The 24,212-nt window shown below is 39.0% G+C and overlaps 1 protein-coding gene across 2 annotated transcripts in view; it reads right to left on the bottom strand.

Annotated features, from left to right (window-relative positions):
• Positions 1-903: 903 nt before the first annotated feature.
• The window catches only part of LOC139973491 (uncharacterized peptidase C1-like protein F26E4.3), a 47,356-nt gene continuing 24,047 nt past the window's right edge, over positions 904-24,212 (bottom strand). For both annotated transcript variants that reach the window (XM_071980221.1, XM_071980222.1), the window contains exons 3-10: positions 20,904-20,970; positions 14,938-15,039; positions 12,941-13,173; positions 9,860-10,010; positions 9,456-9,621; positions 8,319-8,364; positions 7,485-7,639; positions 904-4,811 (exon numbers count right to left, since the gene is read on the bottom strand). In XM_071980221.1, coding sequence (XP_071836322.1) covers positions 4,674-4,811; positions 7,485-7,639; positions 8,319-8,364; positions 9,456-9,621; positions 9,860-10,010; positions 12,941-13,173; positions 14,938-15,039; positions 20,904-20,970 — 1,058 coding nt within the window. In that variant the 3' untranslated portion in view covers positions 904-4,673. The remainder of the gene's footprint in view (positions 4,812-7,484; positions 7,640-8,318; positions 8,365-9,455; positions 9,622-9,859; positions 10,011-12,940; positions 13,174-14,937; positions 15,040-20,903; positions 20,971-24,212) is intronic.

Here is a 24,212-nt window from a genome sequence, read left to right as displayed (position 1 = left end):
TGTACAATCGCCGAAGTATATTGTTAAAAAGACGTTTGTCTGAACTGCAGCCAAAAAGGGCTCACGACTTGTGAATGAAAATTTGGGACCTCGTTTGTTTAGTTCAAGAGTCACAAAAGTTCATTGTGACGCCTCAGTTCTCAGGGGTTGTGATACTTCCTTTAAAGAATATGCTCGTTTTTCTGGGGAAATAGTTTTAAAAAAAAAGATCGATTCTACCTGACCTCACATTGAATAGGCAAATCAAAACAGTCTTAAATGAGGCTAATGACGCGTCTTACAAACTGCCGTCGTTATAACTTTTAGCGTGTGCTGGTCACTTTCTTGTAAGTGATGTTGATGTCGCTACTTGTAATCTGAGCGAAGTAACGCGGGCAGCTCTGGGTTTTTTTTTGGCGTACAGCAACTCTCTGCTACTATTTACAACGTTGAATATTTCGTTTCGTGTTCGAAACAAAATAGATCGTTCGAGACAGAACAGTCCTTTAAATTGCGCTGGGTGAGAGGCTCAGAAGAGATCCTACTAGGAAAAACCTTTCGTAACGTTTGTCTAATTGGTGCAGCCTAAGGAATAGCTGATGTACACTTCACCCAATACATCTTCACTTCCACCTACCCCCACCGAACCCACACCTACCCTTGCCCTGATCCTCACCCCCCCCCCACCCTAACCCATACTGCTTCCAAATATATTGTGAACACAGCTTCAGAGGAAGAGTACCTTGTCGTCTCTATGATAGGAGAAGGCATAGGGTACATTTTACTGTATTATCAGTTATGACATGACATCATTTGTATTTTACGGCATTTTCAGGTTTGCTGTTTGTTGCATACGTTCAAACATACAATGCAAGGACCGGCATAGGCCCCATATCTTACATAGGACTCGCAATAATACTAAAGTAATAATTTCTTCCATTTTTATTTAACAAACAACAATTTCCAAAATGAAAAAGGAAAAGGAAAAAAGGCTACACCATGCAAAGAAAATGTTATCGGAATAAACCAGATGACATCACACAGAATATTTGATAGGGCTATTATTCAACTGATATTACATTGGTATACACTCTCCCCTCCTTGCTGGAAGGGACCGGTACAGTCAATGTGCCCTCAGTTGTTAATGATTGCTGCATTAATCAATTAAATTCTTAATTAAATCTGATAGGGATAGTATTCAACTGATATTTCATTTGTATACGTTCCCCCTCCTTCCTGGAAGGGATCGGTAGAGTCGGTGAGCCCTCGGTTGGTCATAAGTGTTTCATTTTCCAATTAAATTACTAATTAAATCTGATAGAGCTATTAATCAACTGATATTTCATTGGTATACCCTCTCCCCTCCTTGCTGGAAGGGATCGGTACAGTCGATGGGCCCTCGGTTGGTAATGAGTGTTTCATTTTCCAATCAAATTACTAATTAAATCTGATAGAGCTATTATTCAACTGATATTTCATTGGTATACACTCTCCCCTCCTTGCTGGAAGGGATCGGTACAGTCGATGGGCCCTCGGTTGGTAATGAGTGTTTCCTTTTCCAATTAAATTACTAATTAAATCTGATAGAGCTATTATTCAACTGATATTTCATTGGTATACAATCTGCCCTCCTTGCTGGAAGGGATCGGTACAGTCGATGGGCCCTCGGTTGGTAATGAGTGTTTCATTTTCCAATTAAATTACTAATTAAATCTGATAGGGCTATTATTCAACTGATATTTCATTGGTATAACCTCTCCCCCTCCTTGCTGGAAGGGATCTGTACCTTCGATGGGCCCTCGGTTGGTAATGAGTGTTTCATGTTCCAATCAAATTACTAATTAAATCTGATAGAGCTATTATTCAACTGATATTTCATTGGTATACCCTCTCCCCTCCTTGCTGGAAGGGATCGGTACAGTCAATGGGCCCTCAGTTGGTAATGAGTGTTTTATTTTCCAATTAAATTACTAATTAAATCTGATAGGGCTATTATTCAACTGATATTTCATTGGTTTACCCTCTCCCCTCCTTGCTGGAAGGGATCGGTACAGTCGATGTGCCCTCAATTTGTAATGAGTGTTTCATTTTCCAATTAACTTAATTAATTAATTAAGCATTCTTCTCACCTGTATAATTTCACTTACTGAAGGAAAAGGGTGATTGTGAGGTATGAAGTATAAGGCTACATGTTTTGCGGGTGTAAAAGAGTTAAAAATTTCATTCAAGCACTTCATAGGCTATATAGTCTAAAGGCCCGGTCACACTACAGCGATATTTTATCGAAATACGGTCCGATTTTTCCGATTTTAGGCCGAAGAGTGAGGTTTGTGGTAGTGAATGTAATGAATGCAGTAGAATATTCGAATACCTACTTCAAATCTGAGGGGTTCTAGAACTGACTACATTCTGAAGTGACGTCACATCGAAAAACGATAAAAATCGGAAGAGAAATCGGATAGCTAACCGATAAAAGGAAACGGAGTCAATATCAAAAGTTAGGAGAGGGCTATTCCACATCGGAATGGCTCAACAGATAGCCAATCAGGTCCTTTATCACTGTGGCTAGAAGACCCGAACGAAAAACTGTCTGTTTCGATTCCTCTGGGAAAATCGGATAGTATTCCGATAAAATATCGGTATAGTGTGACCGGGCCTTAATAATAATAATGTAATAAAATAAAATAAAATAAAAATTGTAACGAAATGCAGCATAACAGTTAAAATAAATAATTAGTTATATTCCGATAAAACAAATCAAACCCAAATAGTAAGCAATATACATGATAGAAACCGTTGGAAACTTACCAGAAAACTGCATGAATATCGGTAAATATTTATAGGTACTTGGATTATTATGTAAGCTGTCTATAGCCCATATAAAGCTTATTACAACCAACATACTCCTATTGAGCCCGTATTCGTAATCGTATCGGTTGGTTTGTACTCGTACTAGCGAGTACTCGGTGTAGTTTGGTCATTCTAGTATATATATAGTGTATGATAATAATAGAGTACACGTATACTGTCTCACTAAAAGCCTTACACACTCGTACTCTAACCAAGGAGAATTCTACTTGTACTCCATCCTATACGTCTGCTATACGAACGAATGCGTTCGTGGTTCCTACTACGCATGCGTACAATGTAGTTCATTTTAAGGTCAAGTTATATCGCTACAAGTCCTCACTATACAGTTTAACACACAGTACAACGATAAGGAGAAACTTTTCAAAAGAGAGGGAGACATTTCACTTTTGAATATTCTATCTGATTGTCGCGTTATGTACCAAGGGCAAAGATGATGAAACTACGAATACAATTAGCTATGAGGTTAGGGACTAATGCAGAACATGTTTACATCTTTATCTTTATCTTTTCGGCCTTTTGGCTAAGAGCATGTGTATTATCTGTTCCTGTTCCCTTTCTAGGGGAATGGTGATGCACACCTGACGATGATCACACAGTCATAGTCCCGATGCAAGGGGGGACTGGGGTTGAGAGCGGATCAGTCGTTCGGTAGTTTGGTTTTCGTGCCCAGGTTCTTTCCTGGGCGACTTTACCTTAAAAAACATCTTTATCTTTCAAAGTGGACTCGAAACGACCTTTACTTGCATCAACGTGCACAAACATGTATGTAATCTTGCTACAACTACTCGTAAGCCACTTAGTAATACTGATAATCCATTGCATAAGACATAATCCATCAAAATTTAGATTACGTTTGTTGATCCACCAAACAACATCCACGACAGTGAAATCGGGCGAAATTATAAACATGATTTTTCAAATTATATTCCTGATCCAAAGCATTAATATGGGCGACGTCACTGAGCAAAGTTTTTATATCAAGTCTTGTTAATTCATCAATATGTTGACGCTTTCCGTAAAGTTTCCCGAATTTGGGGCGGAAGACTTTTTGTTTTCTTACTGTAGTTTTGAAAAAATTGGAAGGTGAAACCTTAGGTAATTTTGTTTAATATAACTTAACGTAGACATTTAGAAGAATATAAAATATAGAATGCTGAAAAAAACAAGAAAAAAATCCACAACAAGCAACAGTGTGAATCTGGCAAAGGAAGTGTACGCAATATAGAAGGGAAAGTAGGTAACGTTGTATTTAATTAGAAAAGTAAATTATGTCTCTGTAACATTAGCGTGAAATGTTTTCTCTTCGTAGCACCATCACGTTTGATATTTGAGTTTCATTTCTGGAGTGAGTTCCATGGCTTCAATCATTGTAACTGTCACGCATCGATCCTAGCCCTCATTATTCACACACGAAGTGGAAGAGAGTTCATTCCAAGGCAGAGGGAGAATGGGGTGGGTAGTTGTGGGGGGGGGGGGGACGTTACAGGACATTCTGTACCACAAATTCTATTCTTTGAATGATTTTCAAGAAACCAGTTATAACACAATGGCACTTTTTAGACGACAAAAGTACACATTTCCATTCCCAAAAATGGAAAAAGGGTATTTGTCGGAAACAAAAATCTGGACGTAAGATTGTAGGGAAATTTTGAGTTTTTTTTAATAAAACAGATGGGGGAGGTTACATGCCCCATGCCCACCCCCCACCCCCTTCGCAGCCCCTTTCACCGTTCCACCACCCCGTATATGCGTTCATTTATTTCCACCAAAGCTCATTGAATGTCCGACGCTTTAACTTATATTATTGACATTTCCTGTGTTATTCATGGTTCATGCATACCAGCATCTACTTGTCCCCAAACACCCACAACGAAGGATTCAATGTCACACTCGTTCTTCCCTCTGAGAATACGGAAGTATCCATCCTCACCCCAATCTGTGCCCCAAGAATTGGCGCAAAGCTGATGGGAAGAGAAACAAAAGAGTAAAGTTATTTTTTTAAGTAATTGGATTTTCTTATTACCAACATATTTCCTTTTCAGCTTACATTTTGTACCGAAGAAAGATATATGATAAATTATCAAGACGCTATGGTTAATGGGGATAAACGAAACCCATTCTTTTCGAATCTAAATAATAATAATAATAATAATAATAATAATAATAATAATAATAATAATAATAATAATAATAATAATGGCATTTCTATAGCGCTCACTTCTATGAAAAAAAAAACTATATGCAGTGGCGCTTAACGAAAAAAAAACACACACACACTATAAAGCAGTACTAGTGAAATGCAACCCGGAACAAATGTGTTTTAAGTTTGCTCCTGAAACTCGTGAAAGAAAAACACGACTGTAATTCAGTGGGTAAGCTGTTCCACTCCCTTGGACCTGCCACAGATAAAGCCGGATCACCGAAGGTCTTCATCCTAGTTCTCGGAACAACGAAATCAGTTCCAGACCTAAGAGAATACCGTACCCACTTTCCTTTTTAATAATATAATTAGCCAAATACTTGGAAGCTTGGCAATTGACACATTTATATGACATGCATAAGAGTCTGAAAAGTTGCAGAGGGATGAATTTAGGTTGACAGGCGCGTAGCCAAGGCGGGAGGGGCGAAGGGGGCAGCAGATCCCCCCCCCCCTTGAGCATATATTTTTTGTATGTTTTTATGATATCGCTTAGTAATTTCAAAAGAGAAAATGCTAAGATGCAACTTACAAGGCCTGGGAAGTGCCACTTCCAGCGATCTGGGAGGCATTTCCAGCCAAAATTTCCCTGTACGCGCTAACATATGGTGGCGCTACGCTTATATAGCTTGCAGTGGCGTATCTACGGCTCTGATAGTTTGCCTACAGTTTCGCCCCTCCCTTGGCAAATTCCTCGCTACGCGCCTGTAGGTTAATCATACAATAAAGTACAACAGTACAGTCCAGTTGGGATAAAACCAAGGAATGTATCACCTGTTCAAGAGATTTTCTGCTCAGATGGCTGCGCAAGAGTCTAATGTGATAAGTATAATTTAACTTAAATGAAACACCACAAGAGCCACTTTAATGGCAGAATTATGCCACATTTTGTCGTGTACTATAAGAAAGAAAGAAACTGAAATTTGCGGCATCAGTCTCGGACAGTGGTGCAAGAGGAACATTAAAAATACTATTTGTAACTCAAAGGTTTAGTGGTAAGACATCTATCTCGGACAGTGACGCAACATGGACATTACAAATAATATAATAAGTGAGTCTAATTTTTCGTGATAACAAAAACAAAGGTTGAACCAATATATAGAAATTAGTCGAACTATCGACTATAATTCACCCCAAGTACATTTATTCCTATAATCTTTCTGTGCTACCATTATTCTGTTGAGATTAAAACGAACACGATTACAATGGTAGGGTATTGTTAGTTCTTTTTCGTCTCCAAACATTGTTGATTAGCTTGTAACGTCACAAGTTCGAATATTAGTTTCCTTCCAGTTGTGTATACTTTTCCTCGTTTTCGCTTTTGCACAGTAACTAAGGGCAACCGTTACATAAAGACTACTTTTCATTATATATTTCGATTGCATGATACATACCATTGTCATGACAACGTAAAAATATTGATTGCAACCAACAAATATATATATATAATACAAATCAAAATCTACACGTCTGTTATTAGCGCACTGTAACATCTTCTGTACATATGTCGTGTGACACGCGATCTAATGAGTGTTTTCGATTTAGGGTAATAATTTAGATGAAACAAGAGGCAGGGTGTGAGGGGTGTGTGGGGTGGGTGGGGTGAGGGGGGTGGAGGAAAGAGACAGGAAGGAGAAGAATAGTGAGTAGGGTTATTGAGTATAGGGTAGTGAGAGGAGGGACGTAGTGGTAGACAGTCATTGGTGAGGAATATACACACATCGTATTAGCACACTGTATTGTGATCTCCTTCAGGTATATAGGCCCTATAGCACGCCATTCGTCCATAGAGCTATTGGAAAGTCCACACTGCGTTGGACGTATAGTCTTTTTCGTATAACTTAGATGATTTGATAATCAAACTGGTTATACAGTGATTACCGATTGGTTAGTCAGACTGGGTTGTCAATCGATACATTTGAGCAGGCGATTCACACAGAGATTACAGTAACTACTATAAATCTTAACGTTTTGTACCACAGTAAATACTGGATCGTGCTGACAAATCCGATAAATCGGTAGCATGTGCTATCAAGTCTACAGTAAGAACTGAGGATATTTGTAATGCCAACAATTCCCAAACAACATGGATTTGTTGGAATGACACATATCCTCAGTTCTTACTGTAATCCTAATAGCACATGCTACCTGTAAGATTTACAGCAGTAGCTGTGTTCTCTATGTGTACCGGGTGAATTGAGAGAGGATATATCTCCTATACAGTAAGCTTACCCGCTTCTCGGCCTTTTGGCTAAGATCATGTGTGTTATCTGTTCCCTTTCGAGGGGAATGGTGATGCACACCTGACGATGATCACACAGTCACAGTCCCGATGCAAGGGGACTGGGGCTGAGAGCGGATCAGTCGTTTTGGTAGTTTGGTTTTCGTGCCCAGGTTCTTTCCTGGGCGACTTTTCCTTAAGAAAAAGTAAGCTTACCCAATAAGGAAGTTCTGTTCCATCCTCGGAGATTTCTTTTCCCCATCCCAAGATTCTGACAGAATGAAATCCCTCGATCTCTGACCCATCAGATCCAGAGTATTGGTAGACTCCGGTGACGTAAGAGAAGAAGTCATCCTTAACTTGGAAAGTAGCTGTTAATTTCAACAAAAGAGAGTTTTAGTGAAACAGTAACCATGTTTCCCAATAAATGGCCGAGTATAGCAAAACGAAGTTAGTCTTTTTTTCAGTACGGTATACCGTAGCATTCAGAGAGGAGCTTTCTACATATGATAATTTGCCTTTCTAGCCCTCATCAACCCCTCCTCAACCCTCGCTTGAAAGTTTAATGACGGCACAAGCAGAGGAAAACTCACCATTGGCAAGCAACGCAGAGTTTACACTTGGTATCATTTGACCATAAGCATAAGGGATAAACGATGTAAAGATTACAGCATGAAGTGACGAATAAAAAAGGCTTCTTGCCGCCTCATCGGAGCATTGTTCGTTCACCTCCTCTCCCCTTCCCCTCTGTCCACTGTCCTCGTCCTCTATAACCCATCCCTCCAGACTACCCTATCCCCTCCCCTCCCCATTTCCATTATTGTCAACAGTCTCATCAGATGGAAAGCACATAAAAAGGTTTCTCAAGAATCTGTTATGTCTTTGAACTTTTAGAAATGTGATAGCGCCGCCGATTTCTTCTACGCGAACCCGTCTTTAAATGATACTAGACGTATATTCACATATTTGACGTTCCTAGATTAAAACAACTATAGAAGATCGATACATGTTATACAAATAATTCTTAAATGTAGCAAAGTAGCAGCTTACCTTGCACCGGGCCATTTCGCATAATTTCAAGCATAATTTCTTCTTGCTAAAGGGAAAGAAAAGGATTAAAAAAAGAAAAAATATTATATATTGGCTAGACATCTGTTCAGCTATACTAATATTTGGCTTCTATAACTATACTTGACTTCCCAAATGCACGTAATGTAATATTACAACAATGATAATGTAGCTAATAGCAACTCCAAACATTACCTCGGTCCCGTGTGCACAAAGAGATTAACAGACAGACAAACATACCGACAGACAAAGTACTGTATTGTTGAAATATTTTGTTTCCATGATATTTATATCCATCAGTTTCTTAAAATGATAATGGGTATAAGGCTTCCTATGCATCTAGCACATGCCACTGTCATTAGAATGACCCCTCTCCACACCCCACCCACCCCACCACCACAACCCACCCCTCCTTTAATGTAGTATCGGACAGCAACAGGGGAGAGGGAGCGCGCAGTAGTAAGTTATGTACTGAAGATACTAGCGTACATTTTGTCGTATCGATATAGGGAGAACATAGCCTGAAAACGCCATAACCTTTCTTTCAGCTCTCCTAGATAACATTCTTACCGTACTCTATATGTTTATATGGCATTAACATGTGTCAATGTGCATGTATGCATATTACTTTATGATATGGTATTAACAGGTGTCAATGTGCATGTATGTATATGACTTTATGATATGGTATTAACATGTGTCAATGTGCATGTATGTTTATGACGTTATGATATGGTATTAACATGTGTCAATGTGCATGTATGTTTATGACGTTATGATATGGTATTATCAGGTGTCAATGTGCATGTATGTATATGACTTTATGATATGGTATTAACATGTGTCAATGTGCATGTATGTTTATGACGTTATGATATGGTATTATCAGGTGTCAATGTGCATGTATATATATATGACGTTATGATATGGTATTATCAGGTGTCAATGTGCATGTATGTATATGCCATTATGATATGGTATTAACATGTGTCAATGTGCATGTATGTATATGACGTTATGATATGGAATTTACAGGTGTCAATGTGCATGTATATTATATGACCATAATAACGATACATAAGATTGTATTGTCTCGTACATTATGAACGTTATACTCACATTCATACCAATCCTGTAAGGCGGAGATGACCTCTGAAGTTCGGATGTGACGTCACCGTTGGGACACGGATAAGACTGTAAGTAACCTAGTTCGCATGTTAATTTATCCATAGAAGTGTCTTCTGATTGGCCACTTTTCAGTGGATAGCATTCATCTGAGACGACACTATTAACGCACACAACCAAAAAGAAAAAAAATATGTACGAATCAAAACTGAATTGTATATTTGCCTTTTTTTATTCTTTGGTTTAATTGTTTTAAGATTTAAGAGAACAAACGTGTCCATTTTTTTGACAATATTAGTGGAAAACGAGGCAGTGTTTGTTATCAACCAGAATGTTTTTATTTCTCTGTTCTCTTTTCTAACCATAATGAGACCCTTTATTCTCTATCGTTGACTTACCCTCTCTTTCGTAGAAACCAGTACGCCCTGTCCGTATAGCCGCCATCGCACCCTCGTTGGTTTCGACTATTGCAAGAAAGTAAATGTTGCATGGAAAGCCGTTGGGTTATGGTTCCTCTTGATTGAATTGCTAACCTATCTGAAGCAAGAGCTGTAGAAAGAAGACAATTGACTAGTAGTCACTCTAGATGTTAAACAAGTATATAGGTTTTTCACGGTGGGATATCCATCTATGGATCTCATTCTATAGGTTTATTCATATGACCTTTGAACGCAGATAATTTCAGGAAGTTCGACAGGCCCATAGCCAGGCCGAACGTGTCTCTCATCAACCTCTTCCACCTCTTCCACCTCCTCCTCCACCTCCTTCTCCACCTCCTACACCACCTCCTCAACCATCTCCTCCACCTCCTTCGCCACCTCCTGCACCTCCTCCTTCACCTTCTCCTCCTCCACCTCATCCACCTCCTCCTTCTCCACCTCATCCACCTCCTTCTCCACCTCCTTCACCTCCTCCTCCTCCTCCTCCATCTCACCCACCTCCTTCTCCACCTCCTCCACCTCCTCCTCCACCTTCTCCTTCTCCACCTCCTCCTCCACATCCTCCTCCACCTCCTCCTCCACCTCCTCCTCCACCTTGCAGACTTCTGTGCCCATTTCCCCTTCCTTCATATGCGTCACCATCATTTATTTTCTGTTGCCCTTATGGCGCGAACGATTTACCGTAAAATCACTACGACCACCCATGTCAGCATGTTCATTACACAAATGTAAACAAATAGTCTACACATGCGGCCCGATCAAGATTGCAACGCAGTCGTAGACTCGCATCATCCACTTATTACAATTCCACGGAGGAAACGTCTGAAAACACCTATTTATTCATTGCAATGGAAGGAAATGACACAATTTTCCAAGTTACATCGGTAAGACCGATATAATGATACAAGAGCAGGCACCTAAAGACAGGCTAGCCACGAAAGTAAAAGTAAGTCTAGGCCTAACGGTTGTTAGCAAGAAAGAGAGATTTGATTGGCGCATGATCTGTTGGGCGGGGCTTGCAAAATTTGATTAAAGTTTGTAGAATCTACAGACTCGTTAATAAATCTGGCGAATTTTATTCAGCTCAAACTTTTTAACGACAGAAAACTCAATAAAAATAATGAATATTGATATGAAAATGGCATAGAACGGTGTCACTTTCACTGAACTTTTATTGCAGTAAGCTGGAAAGGTCGAAGTTTAATGTTTTGGCTAACACGTACTGAGACTTTAATTCCGCATCTCATAATAAGAAACAGAAAAAGCAATAATAATAATCAGATTAAAATATGAATTTGACAGTTTTGGAAGTTGCTGTCACCATGGTTATTAAATCCATTATTGTAACCTTGAACAGTTTATAGAATACTACGAAACTCAATGAAAAGAAGGATTGACAAAACGTAAACAAAATAAAAGATTTTTTTAAAACTTTAACAGAAACAAAAATTGTTATTCTTTTCTCTTTCAGACCACAAAAATCATGATTGTTCGATACAGTTGTTATACCAAACGTTAGTAAGTTTCTTAAAGTGACAGTCAAGGTCACGTATACATAAACGAACATTATAAGCTATTGAATGTTGTAGTTCTGCTTATGTATTTATGAGAGATATTTGAAAAGATTTGAAAATGGAAAGAAAAACAAGCAATAACATCTGATGTATAGTACTTTGTTATAACTTTCAGAAGTGAAGATGACTTTGTGTCCTTGATATTCAAAGAAGATTTTCCTTTGTGTCCTTGATATTCAAAGAAGATTTTCCTTTGAGTCACACAAATACAAATCAGATTATAACAAAACGGAAACTTTCGAGGTCTTGCCAAGCTGACCTTGTTATCCGCCACGACCACGTGACACCGAAAGCGTTGTCCTATAGTATGATTATCCCATAACATTAAACTTATAGCTTTTCCATTTCTAAACATGACAGGAACATTCTAAGGATATTGTCAGATTTCACAATTTTGTGCCGCCCCCTTTTTGGTTGTTGCTGAATCTATATTATTTTATTACGTCACACACCTGTCCACCCCCCCCCCTGGATATTTAAGGCGGTTTTTAGGCTGTTTCTTTGTCTGGTTGGACATTTTCAAATCGACCCACATTCGCAAAGACCTTTCACTCATTCGACAGTTTCCTATAAACATTCTATCAACAGCCATAAGATTGGGGAATGGTCTTAAGGAGACGAAAGAACACGTTTATCATATCGAAATACAGTTTTTATACTCAGATAAAGCCTGTTGTCGTCTTATATTACACGAACACAAATTGCTTTAATACGTGAATGTATGTGGAACCGTCATGAATGGAGAAAAAAAAAACTTAAGTTGTCACGCTACTGCGCAGGCGCTCGCGTGCGTTTATAATAAGAAATATATTACGTGTATAACACGACATGCACAAAAGTTGCAAAATACTTTTATTGATAAATCGACGTAACGCATATACTGTATATGTTATAACTGATTTGGTGAAGTCAATAGTGAATGCTACATATAAGTGCCAAAAAAAAAATGATCATGAATTTATTTGTACGCAGTGATTTGCAGATATTATCTGTTACTTTTTTTCAATGCACGGAATTTAACGAGTACTAAATAAAACACTAGAGATGGGAGATCAAATATCTTCGTGAAATAAGCATATATACTCTACGATGATATTACTAAGACGTGAGAGAGTGTTTGGCTTATCTCGTTCGTTGACGTTTAAATGTGCAATCCCATTCTCGTGCAACTTAATTGCAACCCAGTGGGAACTTGGCTTTAAAGTTTGTCGAACGCTCGGAACTGCCATAGACGTTACCCATTAGTATATGTAACAAATCAATGCTACCTGGAATACGTCCCAAATTCCGACAAGAAGGTTAATATAGAACTGGGAAAGCTCGATGGTCATATTCGAAATTTTAACTTTCAACTTTCCTTTATTTCTTCATTTGTAATATCGTTCACTAAAATTGCAATTAATGATCTACTGCGGAGTAAGATTGAAACTTCAATATACCTAACCAAGAGGGTGAAATATCCTACCTATTGTTGATGCGGCCCATGAGCTACCACAATCACCCTGGTCCTGTATTCCACCAATCAGATCTCCCCATTTATCTCTGACGTCAAACATTGGAAGAAGGTCCTCGGCTTTGTCGATATCGACTTCGTTCTGTTGTGCGACACCGCCTGGTGGCTGTAAGGTACCGGTTCGGTACAACCGTGCCTCCTTTATGGTTTTACCCCAGAATTTAGTATAGTTACCAGCCTTCCATCTAGTTGAATACAGAAAATATGTCAAAATCCTTCGATAATCAGGCTCAGCCTTGTACAAACAAAAAGGTTCAACGTCAGTGTGGCCTTGACAGACGAAATATTGCTATCATATTTGTTCACACTATATTACATGGTCACTAGGTAGGGTAATTGAAAGATCCCAAATTGTGGCTAGGTTCACTACAGCATATACCCACCCCTTCCCCGACTCGTCTCGTTGCACGCTATGCCCCATCCCCACCCCACCCCACCCCTGTCGTGGTTTACACAGCGAGTAATTAACCATTAACAAAAGAACAAACAAAGGTTCAAACTAATTTACACCAAACGAGTTAAACAATCAATGAAATAATTTATCACTTTACTAAAAAAACAGAAGTAGTAAAAAGAGCTAGAGAAGAATAGGATATTTGACCCCCCTTTTCGATAAAAAATGCTGGGTTCGTCCCCCCCTCCCCCCTCATGCTTGTTCCTCGTTCGGTCCGACACACCCATCCACTTCCCTTGCTTGTTTTATTTACGTTCCGAATTATTTGTATGCAAATAGCGTTTATGATTATTAAACCTCAAGTGGAACAAGCTTCTTACGCATCAAAGTATTTTGTTTGATAACGTCAAAATTAATGTCATAATTGACACTGAATAGCTATATCACTTTCCCTATATTTAATAACAAAATACACATTTTATGACTAATGGTGGACGTAATAGTTCCGTTTAACTATAGATAACATTGGATAGCTTATATTATTGGAAAACTTTTGTGAATCCAAAATATGTCAACATACCGTATGGTTTAGTAAATAACTTGTTTCTAAATTGAATGAAGATAGATAAAACTAGATTGGTTCATAATGGAATACTATAATTCATAAAACACGGTAACAGGAACAGAAATATAAACTTCATTTTCTGATATATTTTTTGAAACAGAAGAGCTAGGGCGCTTTCTTCTTCAGTCAGACTATTCACAAACTGTTCGCCGGAAAGAGGGCGTGAGCGCCTTGCGGGTTCTACCGTAAAGCATTTTTGTTCGCGCGCCCTCTATTCAGAGAGCCTTTCGTTAGGCGCCGTCGACAGATGCCAACTCGGACTACGGTAAAAAGCCTGCTTGGCGTCATGTTGTTATTTTGCGCGAACTACCTCGATCTGTTCTCAAGCATTTTGATCCCCCCTCGTCTATCATGGTGGATATATGAGAAAGAGGGGAAGCGAAAAGCCAGCGAGAAGTCACCGATATGGGGCGCTCTTGTCAATTTAAACTGATGTTCTAACCCCCCTCCACCCCAAACCGCCTCCCACGAAAACGAGGATTTTTAAAGTTACATTTTCCATAACCGTTGTCATGATTGTAACCCACACGAATTATGCTAGGTAATGTGATGACCTACCAGAAAAAAACCATCTTTAACATTATAAAGTCCATTGAAAAAAAATTCGTGTCAGAAATCCTCAAGTTGACTAACCACAAGTTTCCAAGATGTCCCAATTATGTAAAATTAAAAAAAAAAAAATGCAGTGTCAAATAATATTTTTGTATAATAATATTTTCTAGATGGAATTAGGCGGCTGGTAACTCTCTCAAATTTAGAAGTATGGTTGTAACCTCAGACTAAGATCCCTTGATTGTTAAGATCGGGGGTTATCAAAACTATTTGAACCAATGAAGAATATTTCATAGCTTGAAACAGTAATGACCAAAAGTTACGAACTCAATGCAAAATTAAACTTCTGTTAGTAGACTTGGTCAAGTTTAACATTACCCTTTTCCTTGGTTGTTAGTTTCTTCGGGGTTTTGAATTGCGCATATATCTGTGGTACAACGGAACTCTAAACCACCAAACAATTCGTCGACTTCACAAACACTGAAAAAGAAAAAGAGAAAAAGAGGATACAGCTATAAATTGTATGAAAATGACATAACAGACGTTATAACGTTCATAATATATAGTTTACTGAGCCACAAGTGCCTATGTTCCTTTTTCGTTATCATTTTTTCTTACTGATGGTAAACATCCACATGCTCCGCCATGGTCCCAAGGCATGATATTTCCCTGCTTTCGAGCTACTTCACCCTTCACTCGTCCCACTTACTACACCCCTACTTTACCAATTTACCAGCCACCTGGGCCTTTGCTTGCTACTTTGTTTATATGACCAGTGGTTAGTTATTACGTCACAGTAATGCATCATACCTCAGCATCACCTTCCATACCCCCTCATATTATTATCTATCCCTTTCCCAACCCACTCATATTTAATATATATTCCATTTCCCAACCCCCTCATATATTTAGTATCTATCCCCTTCACTACTCTCTCATATTTAATATCTAGCCCCTATCAACCCCCTCATATTTAGTATCTATCCCCTTCACTACCCCCTCATATTTAGTATCTATCCCCTTCACTACCCTCTTATATTTAATATCTATCCCCTTCTCTACCCCCTCATATTTAACATCTAGCCCTTCTCTACCCCCTCATATTTAATATCTAGCCCATTCTCATCCCCTCATATTTATTATCTATCCCCTTCAGTACCCTCTCATATGTATAATCTATCGCCTTCTCTACCCCTCAAATTAATATCTATCAATTTCCCAACCTTTTCATATTTAATATCTATAGCCCCTTCCAACCCCATCATATCTACTATCTATCCCTCTAAATTAAGCAGGAAGGGGTCCTGCATGTTTAGGTAAACCTCGTTAAGCCGACGAGTTGGCCGCTGAGCTGGCCTTGTATACTCTTGTCCATAACTTAAGTCTGACGGGCAATCACATACAAATACTCCTTGACACAAACACTCCATTACACGCTTCCCGGGCAAAGCGGCGGTATCCTAGCGGTCCACTCATTAACGTCGATACTATCTTCCACTGGTACAAGTCGGACCGACATAATGTACGTGCATAATATCCATTGCAATAATGTGTCTATGGAACGCCAGTGAGGTAACATATCAGGTATAGAGTATACTACAACCATCAGAGAATTGTGTCAGGTACAACACACATGTTGACTATGCATCGTGTATTGTAATTACGTTCTTCATTGATTGTACAGAGGGATACGTGCGAAGTCATTCAGGATATGGTAATTTCATAGCATGGCTGGTTACACATATGTTATTGTGTGTTATCCGCCTGGTTAGCGAATTGAGATTGTACATAGTAGGCTGTATGGAGCTCATTAATGTCTCCAAAATGACTTCTGTTATTCCACAATTCAACAGGCTGGCCGGTCATGAACAACATGAAATACAGAATATACTTCAACAGAGCACGTTGTTGAATGTTTCACCGACTTCTATAAATGGTAATGTATAGATACCTTCGTAGGTGAGAATGATAGGTATTATATCCTATTATATGCTAATATTAGAAAACGGCATACGGATATACGCACAAATGTAACCCTGTATCGCAATAATAGACCGATAAGAACATATTAATTTTCTGGCGCTTGCTGTCAAGTTCACTACCGTGAAACAATGAACTCGACAGTCGTTGGCGAATCCAAGACACCGCAGCCGTAAATTATCATCGCGGTAGCGTCTATATAGTGGCTCATATGGGGTATTAGTTTTGACCTCACACGCCAGCATGATCCACGTTGATTGTTTGCTTGAAATTGTTCCATCTTTAAGTGGCACCATTCTGTGCCACTGTTTAGTGATCTTTCGATCGCGACATTCTCGGCACCTTCTCAGTTTGTCCTAGACGTGTCCGTGGAAGGGTTAAACCAGGGTAAATACTACCGTTGGTTAACCTGTGCCAAACTCCTTGGTTAGGCTGCAACCGGGTAACTCGCTGCTTCTGTCATCATGTGTTAAAGCTGCATTGGAGATGAGTATTTTGATGCAGTGGTGAATGCTATCGGTACTTTCAGCTCGGCATGTAATAGAGTCATGTGCTGTCATTAACAATTAAGGGTTATCAATTTTTCATTATGCCCCCTCCCACTCACACGCACGCGCAACCCTGTAACATCGTCTTTGAATAATAATAAGAGAGAGATAAGTTTTGTCAAACTTTGCAATTTGAGCATGGTAAAATAATTGAGGAAATACTGATTACTGTTGCTAAATGTTATGCAACTGCGAGATTGTGTGGTGTATGAAATATGGGGCGAGGTACCTGGAGCACGGTAAACAAGGTAATGTGGATTCTATATGCAACCCACTCTCCCCCCCCCTCCCCGTCTCTCCCCGAAACCCATCTCTAACAGGTAAATGGCTGTTTAAAAGTCGTCATTAGCTATCAGAGTTGGATAACTCAATGTTTGATAGGGCACAGATCTCGCAAAGCTGCAGCCAATGGTTCGAACCTCGTTTTAGCCAAATATTTCTCTGCTCATTTCAAATTTATAGGTAGGTAGGTAGGGTCTTATATATTAAATTAAGTTGAACAGAGAGGTAACATTTTGTAAAAGTGGGAAGCACGGCGCGTTGTCCATCACCTTGCTAAGTAACTGTAGAGTCCTTGTGAATTCACAATTTGACATTAAGGTCAGCTTCAAACAGAGACAGATTATTGGCCTCATTACATAAAGATGGCTGCGGTTTCTTGAGTAAATTTCTGCTGATGCGTTCGTAAATACCAAGGAACAAAGATACTCATGCTACCAATATTGCTGTATTATCATATTGATTGGGCTGCTGATCACAGGTGAATCAATGGATTCAAAAAGGAGTGGGGCGGTTAATGGGGGGGGGGGGTGGAACGTAAACTGGGGTATTATAGGGCATATTTAGTTTAGATCATAAAGGAAGCGTTGTAGAATGCACATTGGAACTCTACTTTTAAATTTTGTTTGAGGTTAAGGTGGGTGGGGGGGGGGGGGTGAAGGAGCATGCTAGACACCTCTACAACCTCTACCAATCCCCCCTACACCTACCCCTCCTATGTATCCGAGCATGGAAATTTAGCGTTGAGAGACTAAACTTTTCTAACAGAAACCAAGTCCCATACTGAAAATCTATAACTTGAAATATATTATATAGGATCCTTATATACGCAGGCAGGTATAGCTAAATGTGTGACCATTAAATAAAACTGTACTATCCAAACCAAGTCTCCAACATCTAGCACCGTCACGTATACACTTGTAAGATGTAAGAGCACTGTTGCCGTGTAAGAGCACTTGTAAGATGCACTTGTAAGATGCACTTGTAAGAGCACTTGTAAGATGTAAGAGCACTGTTGCCGTGTAAGAGCACTTGTAAGATGCACTTGTAAGATGCACTTGTAAGATGCACTTGTAAGAGCACTTGTAAGATGTAAGAGCACTGTTGCCGTGTAAGAGCAATTGTAAGATGCACTTGTAAGATGCACTTGTAAGATGCACTTGTAAGAGCACTTGTAAGATGTAAGAGCACTTGTTTAGATGCAAGAGCATCGCCGATAAATCAAAATCATTGCTCTGTTATTTCTCACATTGCACGAAACATTCTAACACCGTTAGAACAAACCGTGGAGTTAGGAGTCAGGCCACAAATAAAAGCTACAGGAATGTATGTTTTATTTTGGTTGTAAAGAAAACATTTTCTGTGACCATGAGAGAAAAAGTGCATCGACGTATAATTTCATATGATAAGCTTTCGGGTCACTTCCCTCGAACGGTATTGTTCCAATTATTAACAATTTATTGAAATAACTCAAGATAATAACTAAGATAATAACTCGTTGAAAGTACATTGTTTCATGTGACTGGCGTCACGATAAGTTCATTCCAAAACCTTAAACATTTTTCAATTTTATGACAATGACAGTGATCAAAGATGCGTTGTTGTAAAATTATTTCACCACATGAGACTAAAAATAAACATTTTGTTTGTATAAATGGAGGTTGAATGTTACAACAAAAATACTCTCTTTTTTTTGCGCTTCCAATCTAAGCGCACGTGACATTATGCCTTTGTACTCAACTTGAAATTGAAACTTCGCGCATATATTCTTCATTCAACATTTCGCAAGACGCATGTTTGTGGTAACGTAATTTAGACCCTCTTATCCTGCGTTCCAAGGGGTATGCACTTTTTTATCAAATATGACCTCCCTTATAAAGTTGACCTGAAGACCCCCGAGAGTCTCAGCCCTGACAAGTCAACTGTGCAAGATTGGTATGTTTGCACTCTGATGTAACTACTTTGTTAAACGTGGTTTGAACCAACAGCGACTGGACTGCTGCATGGGCACCCCGTAAATTGGCAAAACATACAAATTAATTGATACAATCATAGCATGATAAGGTTTTAATCCCGTCAATGCATTCAATATACAATTGCATTATATATAAAATTACTTTAAGTTAGAAAGACTATACTGTAAATGAATATTTAAAACAGTTGGAAGAGTTCCAGCCAATTGGGACAATTTCCTAATGCTAATACCTCTCTAAACTGTACACCAGTACCATGCTCTCAAAGCACTGGTATTGTCAGTACAATCAGTTCCATACCTTGATCTGATAGAAACAAGATATTCATACTGCTCGTACTGACAACACGAGTGCTCTGGATGCGGGAAATAACACCACAGTAAAGAAAACATTGTTTCAACTGGGTGAGAGTTTGGGTAGCAAAACGACAGTTTATATTTCATATCACTAACTAGACTACGTTATGTAACTTCCGGATCATACGCAAACTATATATGTGTATACCATATACCCCCCCCCCCCTCCCCCACCAATTCCAGGGTGTGTGGGTTGTATCCCCACCGGTTTAAAAACCTACGAAAGCTTAAGGTAGTTATTTAGCACAACCTTGCACGTAATTATAGACTTAATTTATAGCCTAATAATGCATCATTTTACATCTATTTTTTGCATGGGAGTGTGGGGGGGGGGCACCGACCCCCTCCTCCTACACGGAAGTCGGCTTTAACCCCCCTCCCTTTTTTAAAAACATGGTTCCTCCGTTGCATTCCATAACGTGATGAAAGTCTATATTAATATTCACTTCGATCGGTTCCGTGATCGAAATTTCTTTACGTACAATCGTTTATGGAGAGTGTTTTTTTCCCTTCAAATTTGACTACGACATTAAATAGTGTAGGTATTATTTATATTTGCCTATATAGTGTAGTGACGTGATTCTGTTGGCCTCACATTCAGGCATGCGTTAGTATAACCACGGAGTCTGTATACAGAGTATTCCCTTATTTGCACAGCATCATCATATGATCGATTTGAAGAAGGTGGAGGAGGGGTGACTAGTCACTTTCCTCCCAAATTTTTGTTTGTGTGGCAGCCCGTTTTGAAGGGAAATTTTGTAAATAAATCGATGGCTAAATTATATAAAAAAGGGAATCAGAACAAAATTTGGCTGATTTAAGAAAACTGTCAATCTAAATGCCATTAACGCACACACAGTCCCATTCACACAGACAGACAATTACAAACGATACATGGAACTACACCCTGCGTCGAATGATGACATCATCATTGTTTGATGAAAAATAGGCCTATTTGTAGAAAATACTAAATTTTCCCGGGTTTTAGAATAGTTTCATCTGATAAAATGCCCAAATCAAAAAGAGTAAATTTGATCGGATATCTTGCCAAATTCGTTGCTGGTGATGCTCATTTCTCGGACCCGTGTCTTCTTAACGTTCTAACGTTCAATAATCATCTTAACAGAGTGAATTAAAATGTTTATTAGAACCTGAACAAAACCTCAGAATTCCTCCACATTAAGGCAAATAATGGCGAAAATACTTACCACGTGTTGCAGTTATCTTGGACCGTATCGCCAAGCCCGTAAGAATTTCCTTCGAATATACAAGCATCTGAAATGGCAGCAGAATAAGAGAAACGTAAATGTCTACTCTATATATATACATACAAATAAAAATACAAACACACATAAATATATATGTATATATATATATATATCTATGCGAATATATTTATATATATATATATATATTTATGTGTGTTTGTATTTGTATGTATATATATATATATATATATATATGAAAATCGTAATGAGTTGGAAAATCAAGAACAGTGAAAAAAACTTTCAGCCTCCACCGGGATTCGAACCACGGGCCTCCCGCTCTGTACGCGGACACCCTAACCACTAGGCTATGGACGCTGATTGTATGTCCAGAGGTTCGAAACCGGTAAGGAAGGTCGTAATTCCACTGTAGGCGTTTGTCACCTGTATCGAACAATACTAGTTCTGTTTTTGGTGACATATTTTGCCTTACTCTAGAGATCAAACATGATGCTAACCAACTCGAAAATCATTTGTGATTCCTAAAGCCGGATCTCGAAAGAGATACTTTGAACAGACTTTATGTTAATGCAATGGAGGTAAACGACAAAGGCAATATATATAAATGAAAATCGTAATGAGTTGGAAAATCAAGAACAGTGAAAAAACTTTCAGCCTCCACCGGGATTCGAACCACGGGCCTCCCGCTCTGTACGCGGACACCCTAACCACTAGGCTATGGACGCTGATTGTATATATATATATATATATATATATATATATATATATATATTCATAATCGAAATGATCATTGATTGTACGCTAGTAAATTTAATCGTGTCACGATCAGAACGATCAAGATGTTTAGATTTGATGAAATAAAATGTGTCTCTCTTTCTCATGTCTCAGTTTGTCACATGTCCGTTTACTTTATTTCATATTTGGTTGATACAAGGGAGACAAAATAAGCTATGATCCCTGACATCTGAGAGAAGGGTGGGTGCCGGCAATCCGGGGATGGGTCGGGGGGGGGGGGGTGCACAGGTAGGGCATGGCTTATAATATTTACTGCAACAATTTGCACAGGTGAAAATTCAATCACCAATTGGACGTTATTGTGGCTCCTGCACTACTCCCCCCCCCCCCCCCCATCTCACCTCTCATCATATTTCATCTTATTTCAAACTAGTGTCGCGATCCTTTTTAAGCCGAACTGTTTTAGCTTGTATTGGCTGTTTCGTACTGCAGATTCACATAACTATATATGTACTTATAACTACACCTTGCCGAATGGCATTGTTCTATTGCACTACAAAGAGTAAACCAATAATTTCCATAACCTAAACGGTGATATATTGTTCTTTTTCTGTGTCGGGTTCAATCAGGGACCCCGGCGTTAAATGCACACCTATGGATAGTATGGCAGGGTAATGCTTCAAAGGTTACTCACACAGATATTACACAGGACATCATGTGGGAGGGGTATTCATTAATCAATTGTTGGACCAGACAGCGAAGTAATCAAATCGTCTTAAATTGTTTCCTTTTCTTTAAGTCAGCGGAAATAATTAAAACGTCTACAATTTTACCAAACGTTTTGACATTGAAAGTATATTGGCAACATGCATTCCATATTATTCCATTTTACTATGTTGTAAGTTTCGGCGTTTTCGGTTACGACATATAACTACGTGAGATGATCGTTTACATTGCACAGTTGTGCATAGGCGTAGGAGCACAACTTGATTTTTTTTGGGGGGGGGGGGCTGTAACGACTTGCCCGAAAAATATAACCACAAATTTTCGCGCGCTCCGGGCGCTTTCAACATCCTAATGTACATATCATATAGGCATGCATCGGTTATTACATCGCATGCCAATTACATACAATCATTTGCCGTCTAATTACCATTTTTGGGGAAGTCGTTACAATAATAACGATAATAATAATATCAGTTTAACCATTGAAAAACACATTGCAATTTATTTTTCTTTCAGTAGGTGCCCGAAAAATTCTCAGCAAATTGCCAGAACTTTCACAATAATATTTGATTGGGGGCTGCAGCCCCCCCCCCCCCGTCCGCCTCCTACGCCTATGCAGTTGTGTAAAGTAACATGCCCATTATATGGAATTACAAAGCATATCCAGGTCATATCAAACAATAATGTGTGCAACAATAGTGACACGATTTCTCTTATTTATTTATTTTTCTATCAAAGGGGGGTGGTGGCAAAAGTGAAGTCAAGATTTCTTTCCTTAAAGGGTGTGAAGACTCGCGCACAAAGAAACGTCTCATGCCGGTAATCTGACCTAGTTTCGAATGAGATGTAACAGAAGTGTTAGACACCACCATCGATCCCAGAAAATACACACACAGCTTGTTACCATCGGTAATTAGACACTAGTGTACAGCTGATATATACAGCTACGGTCAATACCCACAACACAGTGTACATAGCAGCGATGGACATCTCAGGTCTAGATAAAAGATAACAAGGTATCACGTTTCATTACTGTCTGCATTTTGTAGCGACAAGAAGAAAACGTCATTTGCAAGCAACGGAAGTTTAACTTTTTGCAGAGTCCTGCACATGGTTTGGGGCGAGTCCTCAATGCCTTTAATTTAGAGTTTTCCAGTTACGAAACAATTTGAGGGTCATCTTGAGATATTTGTATTTATTTTGCTGATTCTGTATGCGTGTTCCTCTCACGCTATCAACATGCACCCTTCTGTTGACGTGAGACAAGTGACCACCACATGGGTTCCACGGTAATCGCCATCTTATGTTTAACATATGGTAGGGCATATACCCAAAACATCAATAAACTATCCTCTCTAATCGCTCTGTTGTTATATGTTTCATATCGTTTAGGAATGTCAATCAACAAGTTTTTGAAGATCTGACCGTTGACCTCTTCTACCAATCTGCCTGCAACAGAACTCAAGAGTTTAACTACGTCATTGAGTGTCACTATATTGTAACACACTCATTGGACCATGCAGTCTCGCCGCAAATAACAGTCACATGGAACCATGAAGAGGGTGAGGGGGGGGGGGTCAAACATGGTAGCCTCAATTCATTGTAGCTTGAATAAACTTCAACACAATCTAAAACACATATATTTCTGTATTTTCAAAACCCAAACAATGCAACAGCACACATTAGAGATATAGTTATAAACAAGGTTCCTTCCACTGTAGGGGCCTATACAGTGCTTTTTTGGCTTTACGGCATATATAACCATAATGTGTTTAGTCACATCTGATTTATCTCAAAAGGAACCGTTTATTGTTTGTTCTTTAGGGAAGC

Source organism: Apostichopus japonicus, chromosome 9 (assembly GCF_037975245.1).
Source record: "Apostichopus japonicus isolate 1M-3 chromosome 9, ASM3797524v1, whole genome shotgun sequence".
NCBI lineage: Eukaryota > Metazoa > Echinodermata > Holothuroidea > Aspidochirotida > Stichopodidae > Apostichopus > Apostichopus japonicus.
This window is presented reverse-complemented; position numbering and strand designations above follow the sequence as displayed.